A 19,976-nucleotide genomic window follows, 5' to 3' on the forward strand; every position below is an offset into this window, starting at 1 on the left:
GATCGGCTGTGATTTAAGCCCAACAAGCAAGCGTTCGGGCGGACACACACCCTAACCAAAGCATTACCGATTTCGTAAAGTTTATTCAACACCAGTCCACTGTTTAGAAGAAATGAGATGATGCCGGATAAAACGTAACGAAGACAAAACATAGAGGCTTTCAGATTTTCGTTTTTATATATCCTGAATGAAAGAAAAACTATGCAAAGACCAGTGTATTCCTTCCTTTTTCCTTTTTGCCCTGATGGCAGTAGAAACATGCAAGATACTGTAGGCAGGCCTATTTTTTCTTTTGCCTTTTTCCTTGCGTTTATATGCATATATTCACCTTTTGCCCTGACTCAACAATCAGCATGCAATGTACTGTACCATGAACAGCTTATGAAAGCAAAAACAGAAAACAGGAGGTTAGCCTGTGGTCCAATCTTGTTTCTGCTCTTTGGTCCCAACTGTGAACAATATTCATCGTTGTTTTTGTTTTATAAGTTCCACTTTTGCAGTGCATTGGTCTTGTATCAGCTTCGTATATATAACTTAACATTTGGAGGAGGACAAAACTTCGATAAATTGGATCCCAATTCATCAGTTATTACATTGGGAAGTAATGTCTAGCCACAAATGAATGAGTCTTGTACACCAATTTTCTGACAGAATAAACAAAGCAAACATCTTCAGGACCTTAGCATCATATAGGCAACATCCATTCATCGTGTCTTCAAGACCTTAGCATCATATAGGCAACAGTTAAGTGCGCGAGGCTAAACTTTAAAGTGAGTCCAGTTCACATGTTTGCGTTGCAGTAGCTATGTGATGAAGCTTTTATCAAACTGCGAATATCTGCAGCAACAAAGATATCATCACACCAATGGTTGAGTCGAACCTTAAGCGCTGGGTTCATGTTCAGAACATCTTCTGCATGGACAAAAGGGATTTAATTGCACACCACAAGAAAATGATGCAAAAAGACAGTACTCGCCTTATAGATTCAGATATTGATGTTGGGAAACGTGTTCAAAGTTTGGAAAGAAAAAGCCAAAATGGTAAGACAAATATGGCACTAGATACCTTCTGGGTGTCAACATACTCCTCTCAAGTTCTTGTAGTCCTCATAACTAAGAAATTTCTCCTTAATTTTGAGCCAGTCAGCTGGTTTCGGCTGGAAGATTGCTATATATCCTTCCCTGTCAGCCTAAATGCAAAAAGGGAAAAAAATAAATGAAGATGTGTGATGCCCAGTATTTGGTAAAGAAAACAAACATCAAATTGAAAAAGCAGCAAAAGTCTCGAATTAATATCCTATCTTAAACAAAAAGCCTAGAGCACAACTAGAACAGAAAAGGAGATCATATAGTAAGCACACAAACAGTCAAAGAAATAGAGGAAATTTGCCAGACAACAGGATGTACTCACAGCGGTATTAAGAAGATCTGGTTGTTTGATCAATCTTTCATTGATCTCCAAGAGGGAACCTTTCACGCAGCATCTGTAAAACTTTAGCATAAGCAACACTGCAGTGCAGAAAACAATAATGTCTCAGACATACTTATGTGATCTTTAAGATCAAGGGGACCAACCTCACAATAAAAGATTTATCATTTACACAAACTTTGCACAATGCAGAATTTTCTTGCAAGTGCTGTGCATTCTGCAATGTAAAATGAACATTATTTCATGCTGCCGTTTATTTAATTAAAAATAAATAAATAAAACATTTAAGCAGTCTAGTTACCCTTTTGCGTTTTCCTGTGACTTTCATCTCACTGCGATCTGACTTGCCAACATTGAAGTCAACAGCGGTTATTACTCCTTCCTCTTTAAACACAACATGGGCTGGAGCTAAACCAACCACACACAATCTGAAATTTTTCAATAAAACAAAGCAACCATAAGAATAGATATTAAGGCTCATTAGAAATCTCAATGTGCACTAATCAGAAAACAGGAAGGCATTGATGGGCACTTGTCAACTAGAGTTACTGTATGTAGAAAATAAATACCTAACACAAGAACAGGCCATTTATTTGCAGGTAAAAAAGTACCACGATTATGTTATGCAGCAGTGCAGCATACATTCGGCTTTCTTAGTTATACTCAGCACTTAGCATTCTTAGTATCTACAAATAATTCCCTCAATGTTAAAATGCAAATTTCACCAAAAGCCTCGAAAACCTGATGTTGACTTTTCGAAATTGAAAACCTACCCGTTTGGATGGCGATATACATACTGATCATACCCTGGATTCAGAAAATCTGCCCAAGAAAGCAGTATAGTGAAATTAGAGTCTTGAGGCAGACGTCTAGAAAACAGTAGAAACATTTTCTTCCCTTGGCTCAACATAACAGCATAAACTTGTCAAACATTCTAGTATGTTAAATCACTAATGCTAGAGAACCACGCTAGCCTACACAATGCAGACACAGTATGCTGAAAATAAAATTTTCAGCAACGGAATCCAGGATCTTATATCCTAGGAGTACTTGGAATGGGTCAACGGGCTAGAAATAACAGGTTGGATGTTGATACTGATATTCCCACAGTGACCGAGTAAATAGATTTCACCCAACAAATCAAGGTGTGCTTAATTTTAACTCTAGTTCCAAAAAATGAAACAACAGTTTTGAAGAATACACAAAAAAAAAATGACATGAGCACCGAAATATACAGCATGGCGGTTTCAAATAACAAATGTATATCCGGAGTACACACCGAATTAATTTCCCTACCCAATCATACGTGAGATTGCTAAACACTTGGCTCAGAAGACGACAATACTGTAATGAAGTAGAAGTAAGCTCCTCGAGATCCCACCTTCCATAGCCTAATGAATTTCACTCTCTATAACAGCAAGCGTACCAAGAAAAGCTCAAAGCTTCCACACTAATCAGGTACGTATGACAAAAGCCCAAGCCTTTTTTACCTGCGATGAAGTAGCGCGCGAAGTTGGCCTCGACGGCGGATGGGGGAGACGCCGGGAGGTCGGCGGCGTCGGGGGCGACGAGGGCCCGGGTCTCGTCGTCGAGGGCGGCTTCCCGCAGGGAGGAGGGTCTGTGGAGTGGCGGCGCCTCCATGGATACAGCTTCCTCCGCCATCAGTGGGGCCCTCGGTCCTGGCCGGTGACTGTCGATGCGGTGCAGAAGCAGAAGCAGAAGCTCCTCTTCTCGATCGTTGGCGGCGGCGGGACGCCGGGACGAGTCGGGACTGGAGAGCGAGAGAGGGATGGGAGCAGCTGGGCCGTTACGCCGGTGACGAGTGCAATTGAGGCGGGCGGGCATCGAGGAAGCTGGAAGCGTGGGCTTGGGCTGCCGTTACGGCCCAAGTGATGACTGATGGCTTCGTTTGATTGGCCTCTGTTTTTTTTATATACAACAGCCTCTCTGTTTGCTTCAGCGAGGAGAACCGAGTCTCATACGATTAGGCCGCATATCTACCATCTACCATACTCCTTATTTTCGTAGTATACCACTTCTTGCTTCTCATGAGGCCATGTCGACGTTTAGTGCAGGCCGTCCGATCTGCGATGGAAATTAGCCATGTCGACGTTGAGTGCAGGCCGTCCGATCTGCGATGGAAACAATCCACTCATCCGTCTTCTTTTTCCACCTCCAACGATAGACGCCCGGTTTATTTAGCTAATAAGCCGAAAGTACTGTTTATTAATTTGTTGTGCTGAAAAACTACGGCCAAGCGAAGAAGAATCGGCAAGCCTCTCGCTGCTGCTCTAGGGTCAGGAGGCAGGGCACATCTGCTCGGAGGCGACAGTGTGTAGGTGCGGCTTCGGGGTTTCCAGCGTGCGGCGGCGTCCGGTGTCCGGCCCCTCGGGCACGGTAGCTGACGCGTGACAGTGCCGGCTGCGTCGGGCGGCGGCTCTCCTCCCGTCCTCTGTTCCTCCCAGTCCTGATGGCGCGGTGTTTGGAAGACAGAGCGAGAGGTAAAGATGAGGAGCTTGGTGAACTAAATAAGGGAGAGGAAGAAGGGAAGACATATATATAAGAGATAAAAGAAGAGAAGAAAACAAATAACAGAAGAAGGAAAGAAAAGAAAGAAATAGAAGAGGCTTAGCTCGGCAGGCGTGTGAACTACCCTTAGCTCAACAAAATAAAAAAAAATATTATAGTCATTTTACTGTTTGAACAATTAGAAAATCCGTTTATCAAACGTTTTTCTAATTAGAGAAACTGAAGAAAAAAAGGATCCACAGCTGAAATTGTTTTGGTTGAGCTCTATCAAGGGTCCTAACTTCTGAACGCGACTGTAGCATAGAGTTGGGTTGCCACAATTATTGATCTTTGGAAATGGCCGTGCTAGCTACGTCTCCTTCCGTACGAAGTCATTTCTTGTTATATCTATATATATCGAACAAAATACAATCTCGGAACACAGCAGATGTGCGACCCAATCTCGCGGGCAGGCACGCCGTGCGCGTCAGACGGTAGGAGACGGCGACCAGCTGCGGGGCGCGCCGGCAGGCGTGGAGGCCGAGGCACCACGATTCGACGAAACGGAAGCTCCATCCTCCATTGCTCACAGCAGGCAGGAAAGCAATCTGGTACGCACGCCACATATTATTACTTGTTGCAAGTTCTCGTGGTCTCGGAAGATAGCTACTCGGGAAGTCTGAACTCATCGCTGCGACCACCACCACGCAAGCCTCCATCATCCATAGACGCTCTAATCCGTCGACAGGAACATTTTACGGTTTTCGTTTAGGTCTCGCAACCTCATCGTCCACCTGGCGATAGTAAGTCCCGACCCCTGCTCACTTGTCCACGGCCAATACAAATCATCCTTCACTTAGCTTATGTGTCCGCTTTCTGTCCGATTCTAATATTAGATCCACGTGTCCGTGTTCAATATAATTTTTATTATTTTCTACAAATCTGCCGCTGTAGATGTCAACAAAAATCTCGTGTTCGTTCATTTATTTATTGAAGCCAACAAAAATAAAAAATTTAAAAGGGAGAGAAGAAAAAATAAAGAAATCAGAAACTTCGAAAGAAACTGCGAAAAAACGGCCCAGAAGAAGGCCGCCCATGCGGGTGCGCTCTATTTTTTAAAATTTGTTTTACGCCGTCACTGCATAACGTGTATTCCCCTTCTGTCCGTTGCATCCCTACTCATGCATTCTGTCTGCCTCCCTCGCCCCCTCTCACTCTCCGACGACTGGTGGGCCGCCGCCGCCCTAAGCCAGGTGGTGAGGCTTTAGTTGGTCTCTTCGCCGGCGACGAGCACCCACTAGGTACTCCCACCCCTTCTCTTCCCTTCCCTTCAAGCTGAGCACCGAAACCCTAACCTAAAGCTATTTAATTGACAAGCCTCCTAACTTCGAAGTTTTTGCAAAAATTATTAGGTGTACATGTGTACACCCATGTCCCTTTTACTGGATCCGCCCCTGGCAGGACGCCAAGGAGCGGTGCGCTATGGAGAACTACGGTGGAGATGCGACTGCAAGTTATTTTAAGTGAGCGATTAAGCTGCGGAAGCTGGAAGCAGCACAATCGTGATAAAATTAAGATGTTGTTGCGTCAATTGGAGCTTCAAACATTTGAAAAAGAGCACGATTCCTGCCCTCCTAGCTGCGGGGTCTGTGCAGAAACGTGTGAATGTACTATCTACCGACTACCATTAAATCAATCATCCGAACCGAATGCCACTATATATGCCCATCTGTTTGAATCTGTAACCCCGTCACTCTTTAACATGTTATACAATGGCACGTTTAACTGGATAGGACGCATGAGAAACCAAAACCTCGTTTTACAGGTGCTTTCACTAGTGATTGTGGAGGAGAGGGTGACAGACCCCTTCGTTTTAGGTGCCTGAAGAGCGCGAAGGAGCTAGCTAAGGCGAAGGCAAAGGTGAAGGAGAGGGCAAATCTGATGGTGAAGCTGGCTGATGCTAAGAAGAAGAAAGAGGCGAAGCTGGCTGATGCTAAGAAGAAGAAAGAGGCTGAGCTAGCTGATGCTAAGAAGAAGAAAGATGCTAAGCTGGCTATTATGAAGAAGACTGAGGAGGAAATGATGCCGGATGATGGAAATCAGGATCTTCTGGAGCCTAACCTCACATGGGAGCAGAAGGTGGTGAATATTCTTCAAATGGTTTGCTGCCGAGAGCTCATTGAATACAACCACAAGCTGGGTTTTCTGCTCCTACCCCACTTTTGGGCATTCAACATAGCCTTCTTTGACCTGGACAAAGAGTGTGAGTAGATTTGTGATCATTTTCATTTATCAAACATGCTCGCCTCCACTAAGTACACGCATCAATACACAAGCAACATCTTGATGCACCATCCTTAGTAATTTGTTCATCGCATGTGTTGATGGATGTACGTGTATAAAATCGTATTGTTGGTTTGATTTTCGTATTGTGTGCCTCACAAACCGATCCACAAGATCTCTTCCCCTCGTCATCATTAGTTGGTTGACTCTGTCAATGTCATTGCAATCAAGGTTGCCGAGTTTGACAGGGTTTATCCGATTAGCGTATTTGATACTGTTTTGGCAAGGGACGAGTACAACTACAGATGTGTCTATTTGTTCAAGTGTGGCTGGGATGATGTGTCTATTTGTTCAAGCGTGGAAGGGATGATCCCAAGTAATAACCTCGAAGGTATGTATCCAGTTCATTCCTCTGTTTACTGATAAATCAAAATATCATTATCCTTGCCTTTACAATCCACTATGGTATACACTCCACCTTAAATCACATTTCCATATTGCTATGAACTGTTTTATTATTGTTTTGAGATAGTTTGTCTAGTGTTCTCTTCTAAGGTTGGCACATTATGAAGTGAAATGCAGACAGTTGAGTTCCATAAGGTCTGCTAAAATGTACAGTTCATTTTGTCCACACGTAACATTACTTGCAAGAGCAGTGCCGACCCTCGTGAAACCAGGGTTAAATATCCTATAGTTGCCAGCTCCTTGCCAGGGAAATTCCTAATACCAGGTGTTAAACCATGTTGTATAAGAGAGAGAAGTATAAGAGATTTAAATTTTGGTGTAGGTGGAGGAACCACCCTTCCTCTTATCCCCTGTGCTCTATTTATAAGGGAAGTGGGAGAAGCCAATCTTCCTCTCTACCACTTTAGGTTACAAATTACATAGAGGTCCATGCCCTTTAATTATAGTTTGGGCCTTTGGACTTTTTTATAAGGAAGGGGTAGGCCTAGCCGTACTCACCCTCAATAGTAGCCTCCTAGCCACTAGGTTTTGGAAGTAGTGGAACTAGGGGTAGCTCTATGTAGCCGAAGTAATCATAGTAGTGGAAGTAGTCGTACTGGTTGTCATAGTCATCGAAGGGAGACGATATAGGAGTTATCACCGAAGGTCGATAATGATGCATTTGCCGAGATGTGCGCAGATGGAGTAGTTGATGCAATCGACAGGGCTTGCCTCCTTTGGATTTAGCTAAGCACAAATATATTGCTACCCATTAGCGGTCTCGTAGGTAGTCTAACGCAAAGTCATGTAAGAATTTTGATAACATGGGAGATAAGCGAGGTGAGAGAAAGAGGTGTAATTGTTTTGCTAAACAACCATCTATTAAGCTAAGGTTTATGTTACACGAGTTATGATTGCCATGCAACTCATAATGTTCCATTTATTCTGTGTACAAATTAAGAAATTGTGAGTTCCTAGGAGATCGCTTAAAAGAACAACTCACTATATAAGTTGTCTATTATGGTAGCTCATGATTACGTGGAACTAAAAGGTGGTGACAGACTCTAGCGTATGGCTCCCAGACATGAAAAGCATTGTGATGAATCAAACGATACTATAGTGAAAAACAATCTATAGAACCATAATAGAAAAGCAAGATCATCTCGAATTGTAGCTAGATAAAGATTTAAAAAGTGTTTTTTATTGCTAATAGAGCTAACCAGGTTGAGATTGAAGACTACTTGATTTAGTCTCAACTAAAATTGCAGTCACAAGATATAATAGGAAAATAGTTAGAGACAAAAAAAAAAAAAAAAAAGATAACAACAACTCTAAGTCAGAGTTGGCTCACGTTCCCAAGAAAGCTGGTGAAACTGAAAATACTAGCTTCTTACAGCTTCATCTCAGTTTTATTGAGAAGTTGTTTTACTAAATGTTTATTGAAAACAGTTTAAGCTCCATCGATGAAATTGCTCATGGAATTGAAGCTAAAAAAACTGCTTTCAACAGTGACAGAGAGTTGTACCAAACGGATCTGGAGGCGCATCGGGATAAAACAATTATCAAATAAATAAATGAAACTATTTATAAAAAAGATACCCGAGTCCGAATTTATAATAAGCAAACTAGACCTGCGCTATAATAAAATAATGAAACTATTTGCTGGACCCGAAACTTGTAACAAACGATATTTAAGTGCGCAACTCATGCAAAGAGCCAAAATAAAAACACATAAAACAACTTTATTATTCCACCAATCCACCCTCATTTGAACCAACACAAAAAAAAAATCGAGAAAAGCAGGAAAAAACTCCATGAACTTAAACTCAATAATTAATATACTTTAATCAACGACCATATACTACCAATAATCGCAATTCAGTCACTTATATGTAGAACCCGTTTTTATTAGTTGATCCATCCTTTGATTCAATTTTTCAACATAAAAAATGCTAGTAAATGATGATCAAGCGAGGTATTGGAGGAGATGGTTGTAGCCACCGTATTGATCCTCTGCAACTGCCACTGCGACGCCCGGCGCCGCCTGCCCGTCGATGATGCCATCGAGCTTCACGTCCACGCCGTCGAGCTTGACGTCGACGATGCCGCCGCCGCTCATCCCCATCCCCACCGGCGGCGCCGCCGACGACCACACGCCGTACGGCTCCCGCGTCACCTCCAGCAGCGAGTCCCTCACCCTGTCCGCCTGCACCGCCACCTCGCTGTCCCGCCTCTGCCAGCGCCACAAAAAAAGAGAGAGAAAATGAGCACGTGCTGCTACGAATTGCGTTGCATGCATCAATGGCGCGGCGGTGTCATTGTACGTACGGCCGCGCGGAAGACGTTGAGGACGAGGCTCTCGTGGGAGGTGACGTTGACGTTGGTCACCTCCAGTCCCATTGCGGCGATGGAGTCCATGATCTGGACGAAGCGGCCAGGCTTGCGCTCGCACAGCATCTGCAGGAAGTACTCATTGGCATCCACCTGCCGCACCTCCACCTGCGGCTCCATGTCGTGGCCGTTCTCCTCCTCCGCCGCCTGCACCGCCGCACGGGCCCTCTTGTGGCCGTTCTCCTCCTCCGCCGCCTGCACCGCCGCACGGGCCCTCTTGCTCCCGGCGAGCGGCTGCTGGTGGCTCGTGCGCGGCGAGTCGTCGTTCTCCAGCCCCACCAGGCTCGCCGGCGGCGGGTGGTCCAGGAGCACGTCGGGGGCGCCGCCGCCGGCGCCGTCCGCTGGGTCCTCTAGCTCGTCCTGCAGCGCCTTCACTTGGTTCTGCAGGCCCACGATGTAGTCGATGGCGTCGCCGAGGATCGACGCGCGGTCCATCTGCAGGATATATCATTCATTCATCCATCAGAGAAGCAAGAAAGCAAAGCGTTCGATGGATGGCAACGACGGACCGACCTTGGAGATGTTGGGGACGAGCGACCTGAGCTTGTAGAGCCGCTCGTTGAGCTTCTTCCTCCGTCTCCGCTCCGCCACGAGGTTCTTGCACTGCTGCCGCTTCCCGCCGCCCTTCCCGCCTCCGCCACGGCCCTGCGCGTCGCCGTCGCCGTCGCCGTCCCCGTCCCCGTCGTCCTCGGGGTCCACCTGCATGTCACTGCCCTCGGACCCCGAGTCCGCGCCGCGCGGCTGCGGCTGCGGCTGCGTCTCCTGCTGCACCGTCGCCAAATCGCTCCCAGCAGCCGCCGCCGCGTACTGCCACCCGGCGTCGTCTACCGCACCACCACCGGCGCCCGGCGCCTGCTGCACCACCGCCTGGAACGGGTCCGCCGCGACGCTGCCGTCGGCGTCGAACAGGCCGAGCGACGGCTGTACCGCGCCGCCGTACATCCCGCGCGACGCGTCCGCGGCGCCGTCCCACGCGAATCCCGGCGGCCACGCGTGCACGCCGGCGCCCTCGCCCCCCTCTCCGGCGCCCGGCACCCCGCACTGCGCCATCACCAGCTCCGCCATCTGCTCCTCCTCCGCCATCTGCGCGCGCACGCCCGCACGCCGCGGCGGCATATACATATAAAGAGGAGAGCGTCAGGTCAGGTGTGTCTTGTCATGTCATGTGTTTGTGTGCGCATGGCATGCAAATGCAAAGGCCGTGGCTGTTGCGTGCGGTTCACCGCCACATCTTCGCCGGGGCGGCGGCGCTGGCAGCTGGGTCACGCGGAAGCCGTGCGCTCCTGGTTCTGGCAGTTCTCGGGCTAACTACCCGTGGCCCGCCTAACAGAAACCGATCCCCCGCCAAACTGATCCTGAATTTTTCTGATGTGATGGCGGCAAACAGAAAAAAAAAAAAAAGAAAAACCGGTGCAGACTCAGCCGTGGCTTTTACGTACGTATCTCGCCGCGAAGAGCTCGACGAGGCCGCCGGCGATCGGCACCAGCAGCCGCGTCCTCGGGTCGCCTCCGGATCCGGGCTCCTGCACCATGTCATGGATACAAGATGATGATCAGAGAGACAGCAGTGGAGGGAGGTTGAAGATGACAAGAGCTGATGTGCTTTGCTTACACAGGAGTAACTTGTTTGGAGCTCTGGCACGCGGTTGCTCTGCCAAATCGGCTGGTTGGACACCATGGCCTCGGCGTGCATTCTGACCGATCGATAGAACTGCAGGGATTAGAATTCGACCTGGCACGGCAGGCAATCGATGCCTCCCGAGTGACAGTGGAACTGATGGAGATTGTAATTGTATTACCCTGCAGATGAGGAGTCGAGCTGGATTGATGGAGGCAGGTCACCCAGTGCTGAAAGCTGTGCCTCGAACTCACTGCTGCAGAAGAACCCAGTCATCTCCAAGAACCTGCAAGGCGTTTGTGCCAGAGCGAGACATGTCATCAAACACATTCGCATGATTCTTATTTCTAAGCTCCAAAAGAAAAGTAAAAAAGAAGAGAAGAAGCAAGGCAGATCAGTGATGCTAGCTAGCTACTCTTACCTCTGATCAGGAGACAGCCTCCAGTAGATGCAGTAGTCCCAGGCGTCGACGCTGACAAGAGGCCTCAACGCGGCCTCCACGCTGGTCCCGGCTCCATCGCCGGCGGCAGCCACGCACGGGTGACCTCCCCCTCCCATGGCGCTGGCCGACCGGTGAGCACCCGCGATCGCCTCACCCTAGGAGCCACTGGAGGACTGTGGCTGCTGCAGCCTGCATATCGAAGCAAGAAGAAGCAGCCATGAAAATGAAAGCGTCAGCAGAGTGCATGCGCGAGGGAGGGTCGCTAGCTTCCGTGCTGTGTGTCAGGAATCAGGATGGGATTGGTTGATGTCATGGGTGTGGTGTGGAAAAAAAAAGGCTGCAAGAAAAGAACTTGAGGCAGGCTATGGATAATTCACGGCACGCAAGGGTACAATCTGACCTGTTCATGTGCTGCTCTCTCGGCGTCATGTATCACTCAATGTTACTCTACATCTATATATGATCACAGGCAAAATCATGCTTCGAAACTGTAAATAAAAACTAGCATGATGGTCATCTGACCTCCCAGTTCTGAACTTTCTGAACTGAAGGAGTCTACAAGTAACTGTAACCTTTGTGCACAAGCATTTCTGAACATTCTGACGATGATGATACCAAGAGTCATTCCTAGGTATAATCTGTGAGAATAAGCAGAGGGAAACATAAAGCTACCTTTCTGGGTTCCTGGTGACCTCGCTCTGAACTCTGAAAGCGGTGACGAAACGCCGCGGGGTAATGATTCAGCAGATGGGGGAGAAGTGAATCAGCTGAAAGCTATTGCTAACTGAAGAATCCTTTCTATTGCAGGACCAGTCCAGGACTGTTGCATTGCATCATGTGTGGCAGTGCTAGTACTATTATATATGCATGTATTACCAGGCCACAGGCGTTTCTTGTCTGAATAACCCCTCAGGCTCTTCCATCCATAAAAACAGATTTGTTCAGTGGAATCTTGGGGTTAGCAGAAAGCAAAACATGTTTTACTGATTAATACACATGTACTGTTGTGAAGGTGGTTGTGAGTAGGTCAGTCGCAAGAAAGGCGTGACCCTGTTTTTTTCTTCTCAATTTGCTTTTCCTAAACCTGTGGATCTTGGCTATATAGAAATTTCCACATTCTGGTGTCGATGACAGATAAGTTCCATGTCAGGACTCCATGCATCATAATTCATATCGTAATAAGGATTGCAACCATGCATGCACTTATGACGTAATAATTTGGTAAGTAAGACCAAAGTCAAACTATGTAATTTGGCTATAGAAATTTGCACATTCTGAATGAACTTTAAGTACTGCAAGCCTGAATCAACTGAACGAACGGGAAGTTCCTCTATGTCATAGACCATACAATTTTGCCAATTAGCTAGGTCGATGCGACATCATCACATGCCTTACCCCCCCCCCCCCCCCCCCCCCCCCCAAAAAAAAAAGACTGATCACTTGCCTTCAATATGTTCCAAACTGTTAGGATTTTAAATATTTGTATCTATTTATTTTTCACAATATACGGTATTGATTAATTTGACATTTTTACTGCAAATGGCATTTTAATAAAATGGCGAATCCTCTCAGGCATATTTCCTAGCATCATATCAAACAAAAAATGCAGCCACAGAAAAAGTTTAACATTTTTGCACGTCTCCAGCAGAAAGTAGAAACATACAAACGGTTTTCCATGTTACATAGAAAACGTGGCTTATTTCTAGCTTTAAATTAATGGGAGGCTTGCACCAACGTCCGGACGTCCAGCCCCAGCAGCACGTCCGGACGCAGCTGCCCACCCATACGATACGATCCACAGGAGCCCACCTGATACGAGCGCCTCGCCCTAGCCTTCTCACAGCGCACGGCTCGTCTTCTCACAGCGTACACATCCACAAGCGCGGTGCGTGCCGGCCCCTAGCCGCCCCGTCCGCAGCCCCGGCGCGCCGCGCGCCCCATCTCCTGGCCCCATAGCGCGCCCCTTCCGCAGCCTCCCCGGCTCGTCGCGCCCCATCCCCTGGCGCCCAGGTCGTGCCCCCATGACTCTCTGAAACGTATCTCTGAAACCTGAAACACTTGCGATATGAAACACTTGAATGCAACATACGTATGAAGGAGATTGGAACATACACATGCAACTTATGTGTGAAACATATGCAACATTCAGATTAGATACTTGTAACTTGTAACTTGCAACATGAAAACACTTATTACTGTAACATAAGACTGAAACAGCTGAAACATTTGAAACATACTGTTCAACATATGTGTGAAACATATGCAACATTCATATCAGAACGTTTACAACATACGTCTAGAACAGATGAAACATTTTGAACAAACGCTTGCAACATGCCTCTGAAACACTTGCAACATATGCAACACATACAAACATCTCCGATCTACTTTTGTAACATCCATATGAAACAATGTAGCAACATACCTCTGAAACGTTTGAAACACTTAAAGCTGCTTCAATAAAATAAAGCTACGAAGAAACATGATTTTGCAACATAGGAGAGGGGAGGCTTGGGCCAGTTGATTCCAGCTGTCGGGGTGGGAGCCGGCGGCGAGTGGCAGCACCCGACCACCACCAGCATCTGGCCGCACTCATGGGTGCCCTAGGCTCGGCCGAGACAACTCGAGGCGCCTCGACACGTGCGCCCAACAGCCATCAGTAGGGGCGGCAGCGGCAAGGCATCTTGGTGGCGTTGGTGGTTGGGGAAGAGGGCGGGGAGGCGCTCTACTATCAGCGGGATAGGGAGGGAAGAGGCAACGCGTGGGATGGGGCGCGGCGGCGGATGTCCGCGGTGGGCGGGCTGCGCGACGCGGGGGTCGAATCCGCTCGGACCGGGCACGCGACGAGCAAGGCGAGCGACGGGAGGAAGCAACTGTCACAGGGGAGTGAAAGGGTCGAGATGGCGGACTAGAGGGGGGTGAATAGTCTTTTCTAAAATTAAACGCGTCGGCTAACCGATATAAATGCGGAATTAAAACAATCGATCTAGCCAAGACTACACCCCTCTATATATGTTCACTAGCACCTAGCAAAGATACTTATTATGCAACTAAGGTGCCGGGCTAGCTAGAGCTCTCCTAAACAATTCTAGGAGCAAGGTTACACAAACCTATGCCACTAGAACTTTAAGCAACAAGGGAGCTCCTACACATGCTAGTAAGCAAAAGCACAAAGCCAACTAAGCTCACTAGCAACGCTCAATAACAAGACAACCAATGCCGAATTAGAGAGCTCAATTACTTAGCTACACAAACTAAGCAATATGACTAACAAGGTTACACAAACCAAATTAGCCACGCAAGGGAGCTACTTCTATGCTACACAAGCAAGAAGATAATTAGCAAGCTACACAAACTAACTAATTACTAAAGCAACAACACAAGCTCAATGTATATGAAAGTAATTGCAAGCTTGTGTAACGGGGATGCAAACCAACGGGAAGAACAAAGGTTGACACGATTATTTTTTCTCCCGAGGTTCACGTGTTTGCCAACACGCTAGTCCCCGTTGTGTCGACCGCTCACTTGGTGGTTCGGCGGCTAATTAGCATCACTCGCTAAGCCCGCACGTGGAGCGAGCACAAGTGCCCCTCATAAGCACTTCTCCGGAGCGCCGCACAAGCTTCTTGCGGGCTTCAACGGAGACCACCACCAAGCCGTCTGGGAGGTGGCAACCTCCAAGAGTAACAAGCACCACCGGCTTGCAACTCGATCACCTAGTGTCACTCGATGCAACCTCACGATGCAATCGCACTAGAATCGCTCACTCACACAATCGGATGATCACTATCAAGTATGTGTGAGATGGATGGCTCCTAAGCACTCTCAAGCATGGACACAAAGTCCCCCAAGGTGCTCAGCACCAGCCATGGCCGAAGGTCACGTCTATTTATAGCCCCAAGGGCTAAACTAGCCGTTACCCCTTCACTGGGCAAAAATCAGGCCGACCGGACGCTCTGGTCGTGTTGATCGGACGCTGGACCGTAGCGTCCGGTCGCCCACAGACGGCCACGTGTCCCGATTCCAACGGTCACTTGACCTGACCGGACGCAGCAGCTTCAACTAACCGGACGCTGGACCCCAGCGTCCGGTCGTTTCCAGTAAGGTACCCGAGGCGTATTTCTTCGACCGGACGCGTCCGGTCGCACGTGATCGGACGCAGCCTAGCGTCCGGTCACACTCCAGCTTCTGCGTCACCGTACGTCAGCCTGACCGGATGCACCCTGCCAGCGTCCGGTGCTTCTAGACCCAGCGTCCGGTCAGTTGACCGACGCCAGCGTCTTCGCGATCAACACGTTTTCACTTCTAACTTTTTCACCCTTGCTCCAATGTGCCAACCACAAGAATTTGCATCCGGCGCAATAGAAAATAGGCATTCCATTTTCCCGAAAGCGCCGAATCTCAACCCTGCAAACACCACCTCCTTTGTAAATGTGCCAACATCACCAAGTGTACACCACCATGTGTATGTGTGTTAGCTTTTCACAATCATTTCCCAAAGGATGTTAGCCACTCAACTTGCCACGTCACTCGATCCTAGCGACGATGCAAAGTTAGATCACTCGAGTGGCACTAGATGACCGATATGCAAACAAGTTTGCTCCTCTTGATAGTACGGCCATCTATCCTAAACCCGGTCATAAACTTCTCTACACACCTATGACCGGTGAAATGAAATGCCCTAGGTTATACCTTTGCCTTGCGCATTTTCATTCCATCTCCTTCAACGTCGATGCAACATATGCACCAACATGATCAACAATGATATGATCCACTTCATATCACCACGTTATCATATTGGTTCATCGATCTTGACTTTACTTGCTCTTCACCGTTGCCATCGTCCATCGGCGCCAAGTCTTGCTCAAGCTTCATCGCCACGCGGTCCATCACTCCAAAGCCTTCGACTTGCCCTTCACGCTTGCAACCGGTCCATCAAGCCAAGTCTTGTCTTGATCTTCTCCACCTTGATCACATGACTCAATGTCATGTCTCATGTGCATTTAAGCTCCTTCATCATCACATGCGTGAGCTTTGCAACATCTTCAAGCCATTTTCACCTTCATGGCATATGTTGCTCACACACATGTACCTGTGGACTAATCACCTGTGTATCTCACATAAACACAATTAGTCCACCTAGGTTGTCACTCAATTACCAAAACCAAACAAGGACCTTTCAGGGAGGCACGTGTTGCAGGCTGGAGCGAGCAACATGGGCGGATGCGGCGAGGCATAGTGTGGCGCGCGGCGTCTGGACGGACGGATACGCACGCATGGGAGCATTATCGTAAATTAACTCGTATATGCATTGTTCGCCTAAAACGACCGTTTAGCCCGTTTAAACACCGTGTATACGCTACACGGTGGTGCGCCGTTTCCGTTAAATCACCCGTTTACCCCGTTTAATTGGCCGTTTAGCTCGTTTAATGGGACGTTTTGCCTGAATAATGGCTAAACGGTAGGTGACCGACCATTTAGCGTTTAGCGTTTAGGAACACACTACGTATATGAAAGGCAGTCATCGTTTAAGTTCCTTGTACACAGTCATTCCAACCAGCAAGGCCAAATATACACTAGTAGAGAAATGGGTTGTAGTCCCGGTTTCCCAACCGGGACTACGAATCTGGGACTAAAGGTCCTGGCCTTTAGTCCCGGGTCACATAACCGGGACTAAAGGTCCATCCTCAGGAGAAAAATAAACAAAATTGTAGGGAGACCTCTCTTGCGATGTGTGAGATTCGAACCCAGGACCTCTTTCCTCGCGCATAAACTCCTTACCAATTCAGCTATACACCACATGTGATAGGGTCCTGGACACTCTCCTTTTGAATTGACCTGTGGGGTACCTTTAGTCCCGAGTGGGAGACCTTTAATCTGGGTTGGTGACACCAACCGAGACTAAAAGGTCACCCTTTAGTCCCGGTTGGTATTACCAACCGAGACTAAAGGTTGAAAGACCTTTAGTCCGGGTTGGTAACACCAACCGGGACTAAAGGTGGCCTGCTGCGAAAGCGTGCCAGGACAGGGGCTTTTAGTCCCTGTTGGTAGCTCCAATCGGGACTAATTCTTCCTTTACTCCCGAACGCAAAAAATACCGAGACTAAAGCCCAAAATCAAAGCGGATGAAAGGTCATTTCTCTACTAGTGATAGCAATACGGACAAGTCTATCTATCTATAAGTACCAAACAAGTAGCAAGCTAAGAAGCTAGTTTCCCATCCACGGTGATCCATATACTATCAGTGCTTAGTAGGGTAGGGGTGGTAAGGATGGTGATAGCCAAACGCGAATTCCCCAGGGGCCGGATGCAGCACATTGGAGCGAAGGTAGCACATTTCAGACTTTCTCTCCACATTCTTATGTCCACACGCAAATATCTTCTTTATGCCAGGATGTGGAACATCAAAGCGACGGTAGCATGTCTTGTAAAAGGAATCCGCTGCAAAAACACAGGAAGCCAAGCAATATGAAAAAAGTGAGTAAAGTGAATGATCATGAGGTATTGAGGTCTGAGAGAGAGGAAGAGGAGGGGGAGGGGTTCATACATTTGCCACTACGACGAGTAGACCACCCAAGCAGCGACGAAGCCAGGAATCGACGAAGTCAGGGCTGGCTTCCTCTTCTTCTTCCTCCAGCCCCTCCTTGCCTTCTTCTTCCTCCTCATGGCGGTAGCCCGGGCTAAGCCCGGGCTCCATGTAAATCATGGCCGTAGGGGGGGCTGGAGCACGGGTAGCCCCCCCCCGCTGGCTTCGTCGCTGCACCCAAGAGGAAAACCCAAGACACGGTAGGATTCAGTAACTTGTTCATCTGAAAACAGAAGGAACAGAGAAGGCAAAAATTAATTTATACAGAAAGCATTAGAATGTGACAGCAAAGGCAGTATAGGTTAGTTTCTATACATATATATAAAAAGTGCAAACAGATCACAGTTGTAGCAACAATTGTAATAGCAAATACACCATACAAAAAGATCATAATTGTCGCAACAATTGTAATAGTTTCATCCCCGTGCTTCCTGCCTCTAGATTGGGCAAAAGGTGCAGTCAAATGCATCATCATTCATGACCGACAATAGCACGGGTCCTAAAATATGCACAAAGGTGAATCTTGGGCATTCAGCGCTAGCTTATTTCTACAAGGTGAGCATGCCTTCTAATGAGGGTCTTATGGTATTTTTCCCTCTTTTCCCTACACTTACATTAGCAAACGAGAATGATCTTCCAACAAATACATATGAGATAGGTGTGTTGTATATAAGAGAAACAAGAGAGAGAAGATGCATCAAGCTAGAAAGAAGTAGACCATATACCTAAGGGGGTGCATGTGACGACGCCATCGAAATCTTTTCCATGAGCAAGCTCGTAGAAGAAGAGAGTCCGTGGAGTAGGAAGAAATGAGAAGAGTACTCAAATGAGAACAAACCAGAGCGCTTCCTACGAGCCACGAAGTTCCCATGGTACCAGCACATGCCATTGTGAAAATGGCGTCTCCGGTACACCTGGCCTGGAGCAGGCTCACACTCATTGCCCTGACTCAAACCAATCCAACCATTCACGGGGTAAGGAAATCCGTCAAGTGTAGCGGGGCAAATGGAAAAGCAAAGCAAATATACAAATAAAGAAGCATTGATGATTGAGTTCACCATGCAGTTCATTTGCTTACTACATCAGTTCTTTTATACTTGTCACTAGGCCATCAAGAGTACCCAACACAAGTTTGAGCAAAAAAAAAAAAAATGGCAGCAAATTAAAGTTTGCCAAAACTATATATACTTAATTAACTCTAGAAAGTAAATTCCCTGCAAGATCCGATCCACTAACTGGTTTCCATGTGTCAAAACAGAAACAATTATTGTTATTATTTTTACGTATTGGTGATTTTTATTTTTTTATTGCTATTACTACTCTAGGGTAAACCAAATTCAGAGCGGCAGTTTGTCACACATTCATCCAAATAAATTCAGAGCGGAGTAGGATCGTTAGGCAAGGCGAACTGATAGGATAGATCACGAACCGGATGCGTACGGTTGTTGTAGTGGTCCAGGCAATACTCGCCAAGCTCGAGATCCATAGCTAATCGCTTGAAGTAGACCGGCAATCTTTGCCTGAATAATAAACAGAATAGGACGGCATTGCTTGAGTTGTAATATGCGCGATCGAAATCGAAATCGAGATCGAGATCGAGAACAGGAAAAATCGGATGGAACGATCGAGGGGTTACTACCGTTCAAGCATCTCCATCTGTTCCTCAGTCAGCGGCTGACCGGCGGGTATGGAGTAGGGATCGAACCGGACGACGAAGTACCGGCGCCATAGCCGTGCGAGGCGCGAGAGCAACGACTGCTTGGCTGGTGGCGGCGGGGGCACAGTTCCAACTTCTCGTTCATCTCGTCGAAGAGGAAGACGCTGGTGCGGGACTCCATCTCCTTCTCCTCCACGGACGCGGCGGCGCGCGGGGCACCCGGACCTTGTTGGCGTAAGGATTGCACAGCCATGCATGCACGTAAATAATTTGGTACGTAAGGTAAAGACGACCAAAAGTCAAGCTATACATTTATGCAATTGGGATGGGAACCGATCGAATCGAAACCAGTTCTGAATGAACTTTAAGTGCAAGCAAGCCTGAATCAACTGAACGAACGGGCCCGGAGTTCTTCTCTATGTCGGTCAGGTCTACATACCCCGGCCGCCGCCCGAATCAAAACGGCAAGTTCTGAGGGTTAAGTTGTAGACCCTGCCGACTTCAAGGTTAAGTAAGTTGTAGACGGCTGCGTGGCTCTTCCTTCCTATTCCGTGCACGTAGCTTCCCCGGCAGTCTCCCTGATCAAGCAAGCCGGATGGATAGTGGAGAGGCCAGCTAG

The 19,976-nt window shown here is 47.5% G+C and overlaps 2 protein-coding genes and 1 pseudogene across 4 annotated transcripts; all 3 read right to left on the reverse strand.

Moving 5' to 3' along the window:
- Positions 1–7: 7 nt before the first annotated feature.
- Positions 8–3,249, reverse strand: LOC136475556 (uncharacterized). Of its 2 annotated transcripts, none has more exons than XM_066473054.1 (7): positions 2,919–3,249; positions 2,202–2,250; positions 1,730–1,856; positions 1,575–1,645; positions 1,411–1,483; positions 1,066–1,189; positions 8–837 (listed from the first exon to the last, which is right to left on the reverse strand). In XM_066473054.1, exons 1-6 carry the CDS (start codon positions 3,088–3,090, stop codon positions 1,076–1,078), a joined length of 606 nt encoding a protein of 201 aa, XP_066329151.1. In that variant the 5' UTR covers positions 3,091–3,249; the 3' UTR covers positions 8–837; positions 1,066–1,075. The 2 variants fall into 2 exon arrangements, with proteins under 2 accessions (XP_066329151.1, XP_066329149.1); XM_066473052.1 differs by having other exon boundaries at positions 12–912.
- A 5,138-nt stretch (positions 3,250–8,387) lies between these two features.
- Positions 8,388–11,676, reverse strand: LOC136470950 (transcription factor TDR). 2 transcript variants are annotated; one of them, XM_066468680.1, is made up of 8 exons: positions 11,515–11,676; positions 11,094–11,303; positions 10,854–10,958; positions 10,667–10,748; positions 10,494–10,577; positions 9,568–10,137; positions 8,992–9,489; positions 8,388–8,896 (listed from the first exon to the last, which is right to left on the reverse strand). In XM_066468680.1, the coding sequence occupies exons 2-8, from the start codon at positions 11,228–11,230 to the stop codon at positions 8,630–8,632; spliced, it is 1,743 nt and encodes a 580-aa protein (XP_066324777.1). In that variant the 5' UTR covers positions 11,231–11,303; positions 11,515–11,676; the 3' UTR covers positions 8,388–8,629. The 2 variants fall into 2 exon arrangements, with proteins under 2 accessions (XP_066324777.1, XP_066324776.1); XM_066468679.1 differs by lacking the exon at positions 11,515–11,676 and having other exon boundaries at positions 11,094–11,434.
- A 2,169-nt stretch (positions 11,677–13,845) lies between these two features.
- On the reverse strand, positions 13,846–19,614 carry LOC136468461 (uncharacterized; annotated as a pseudogene).
- Between the last annotated feature and the right edge of the window lie 362 nt (positions 19,615–19,976).

Source organism: Miscanthus floridulus, chromosome 8 (genome assembly GCF_019320115.1).
Source record: "Miscanthus floridulus cultivar M001 chromosome 8, ASM1932011v1, whole genome shotgun sequence".
Classification (NCBI taxonomy): Eukaryota; Viridiplantae; Streptophyta; class Magnoliopsida; order Poales; family Poaceae; genus Miscanthus; species Miscanthus floridulus.

Bases quoted from the DNA above. Each gene is read 5' to 3' on its own strand.
- LOC136475556 (XM_066473054.1), bottom strand. From the start codon at position 3,090: ATGGCGGAGGAAGCTGTATCCATGGAGGCGCCGCCACTCCACAGACCC. The intron at 1,646-1,729 runs GTAACTAGACTG...TTTACATTGCAG, and splicing joins TCACAGGAAAACGCAAAAGG to AATGCACAGCACTTGCAAGA. The intron at 1,190-1,410 runs GTGAGTACATCC...TTTTGCATTTAG, and splicing joins CAGATCTTCTTAATACCGCT to GCTGACAGGGAAGGATATAT.
- LOC136470950 (XM_066468680.1), bottom strand. From the start codon at position 11,230: ATGGGAGGGGGAGGTCACCCGTGCGTGGCTGCCGCCGGCGATGGAGCC. The intron at 10,578-10,666 runs GTAAGCAAAGCA...GACATGGTGCAG, and splicing joins TCCAAACAAGTTACTCCTGT to GAGCCCGGATCCGGAGGCGA. The intron at 10,138-10,493 runs GTACGTAAAAGC...GTGCGCGCGCAG, and splicing joins AGCTCTTCGCGGCGAGATAC to ATGGCGGAGGAGGAGCAGAT.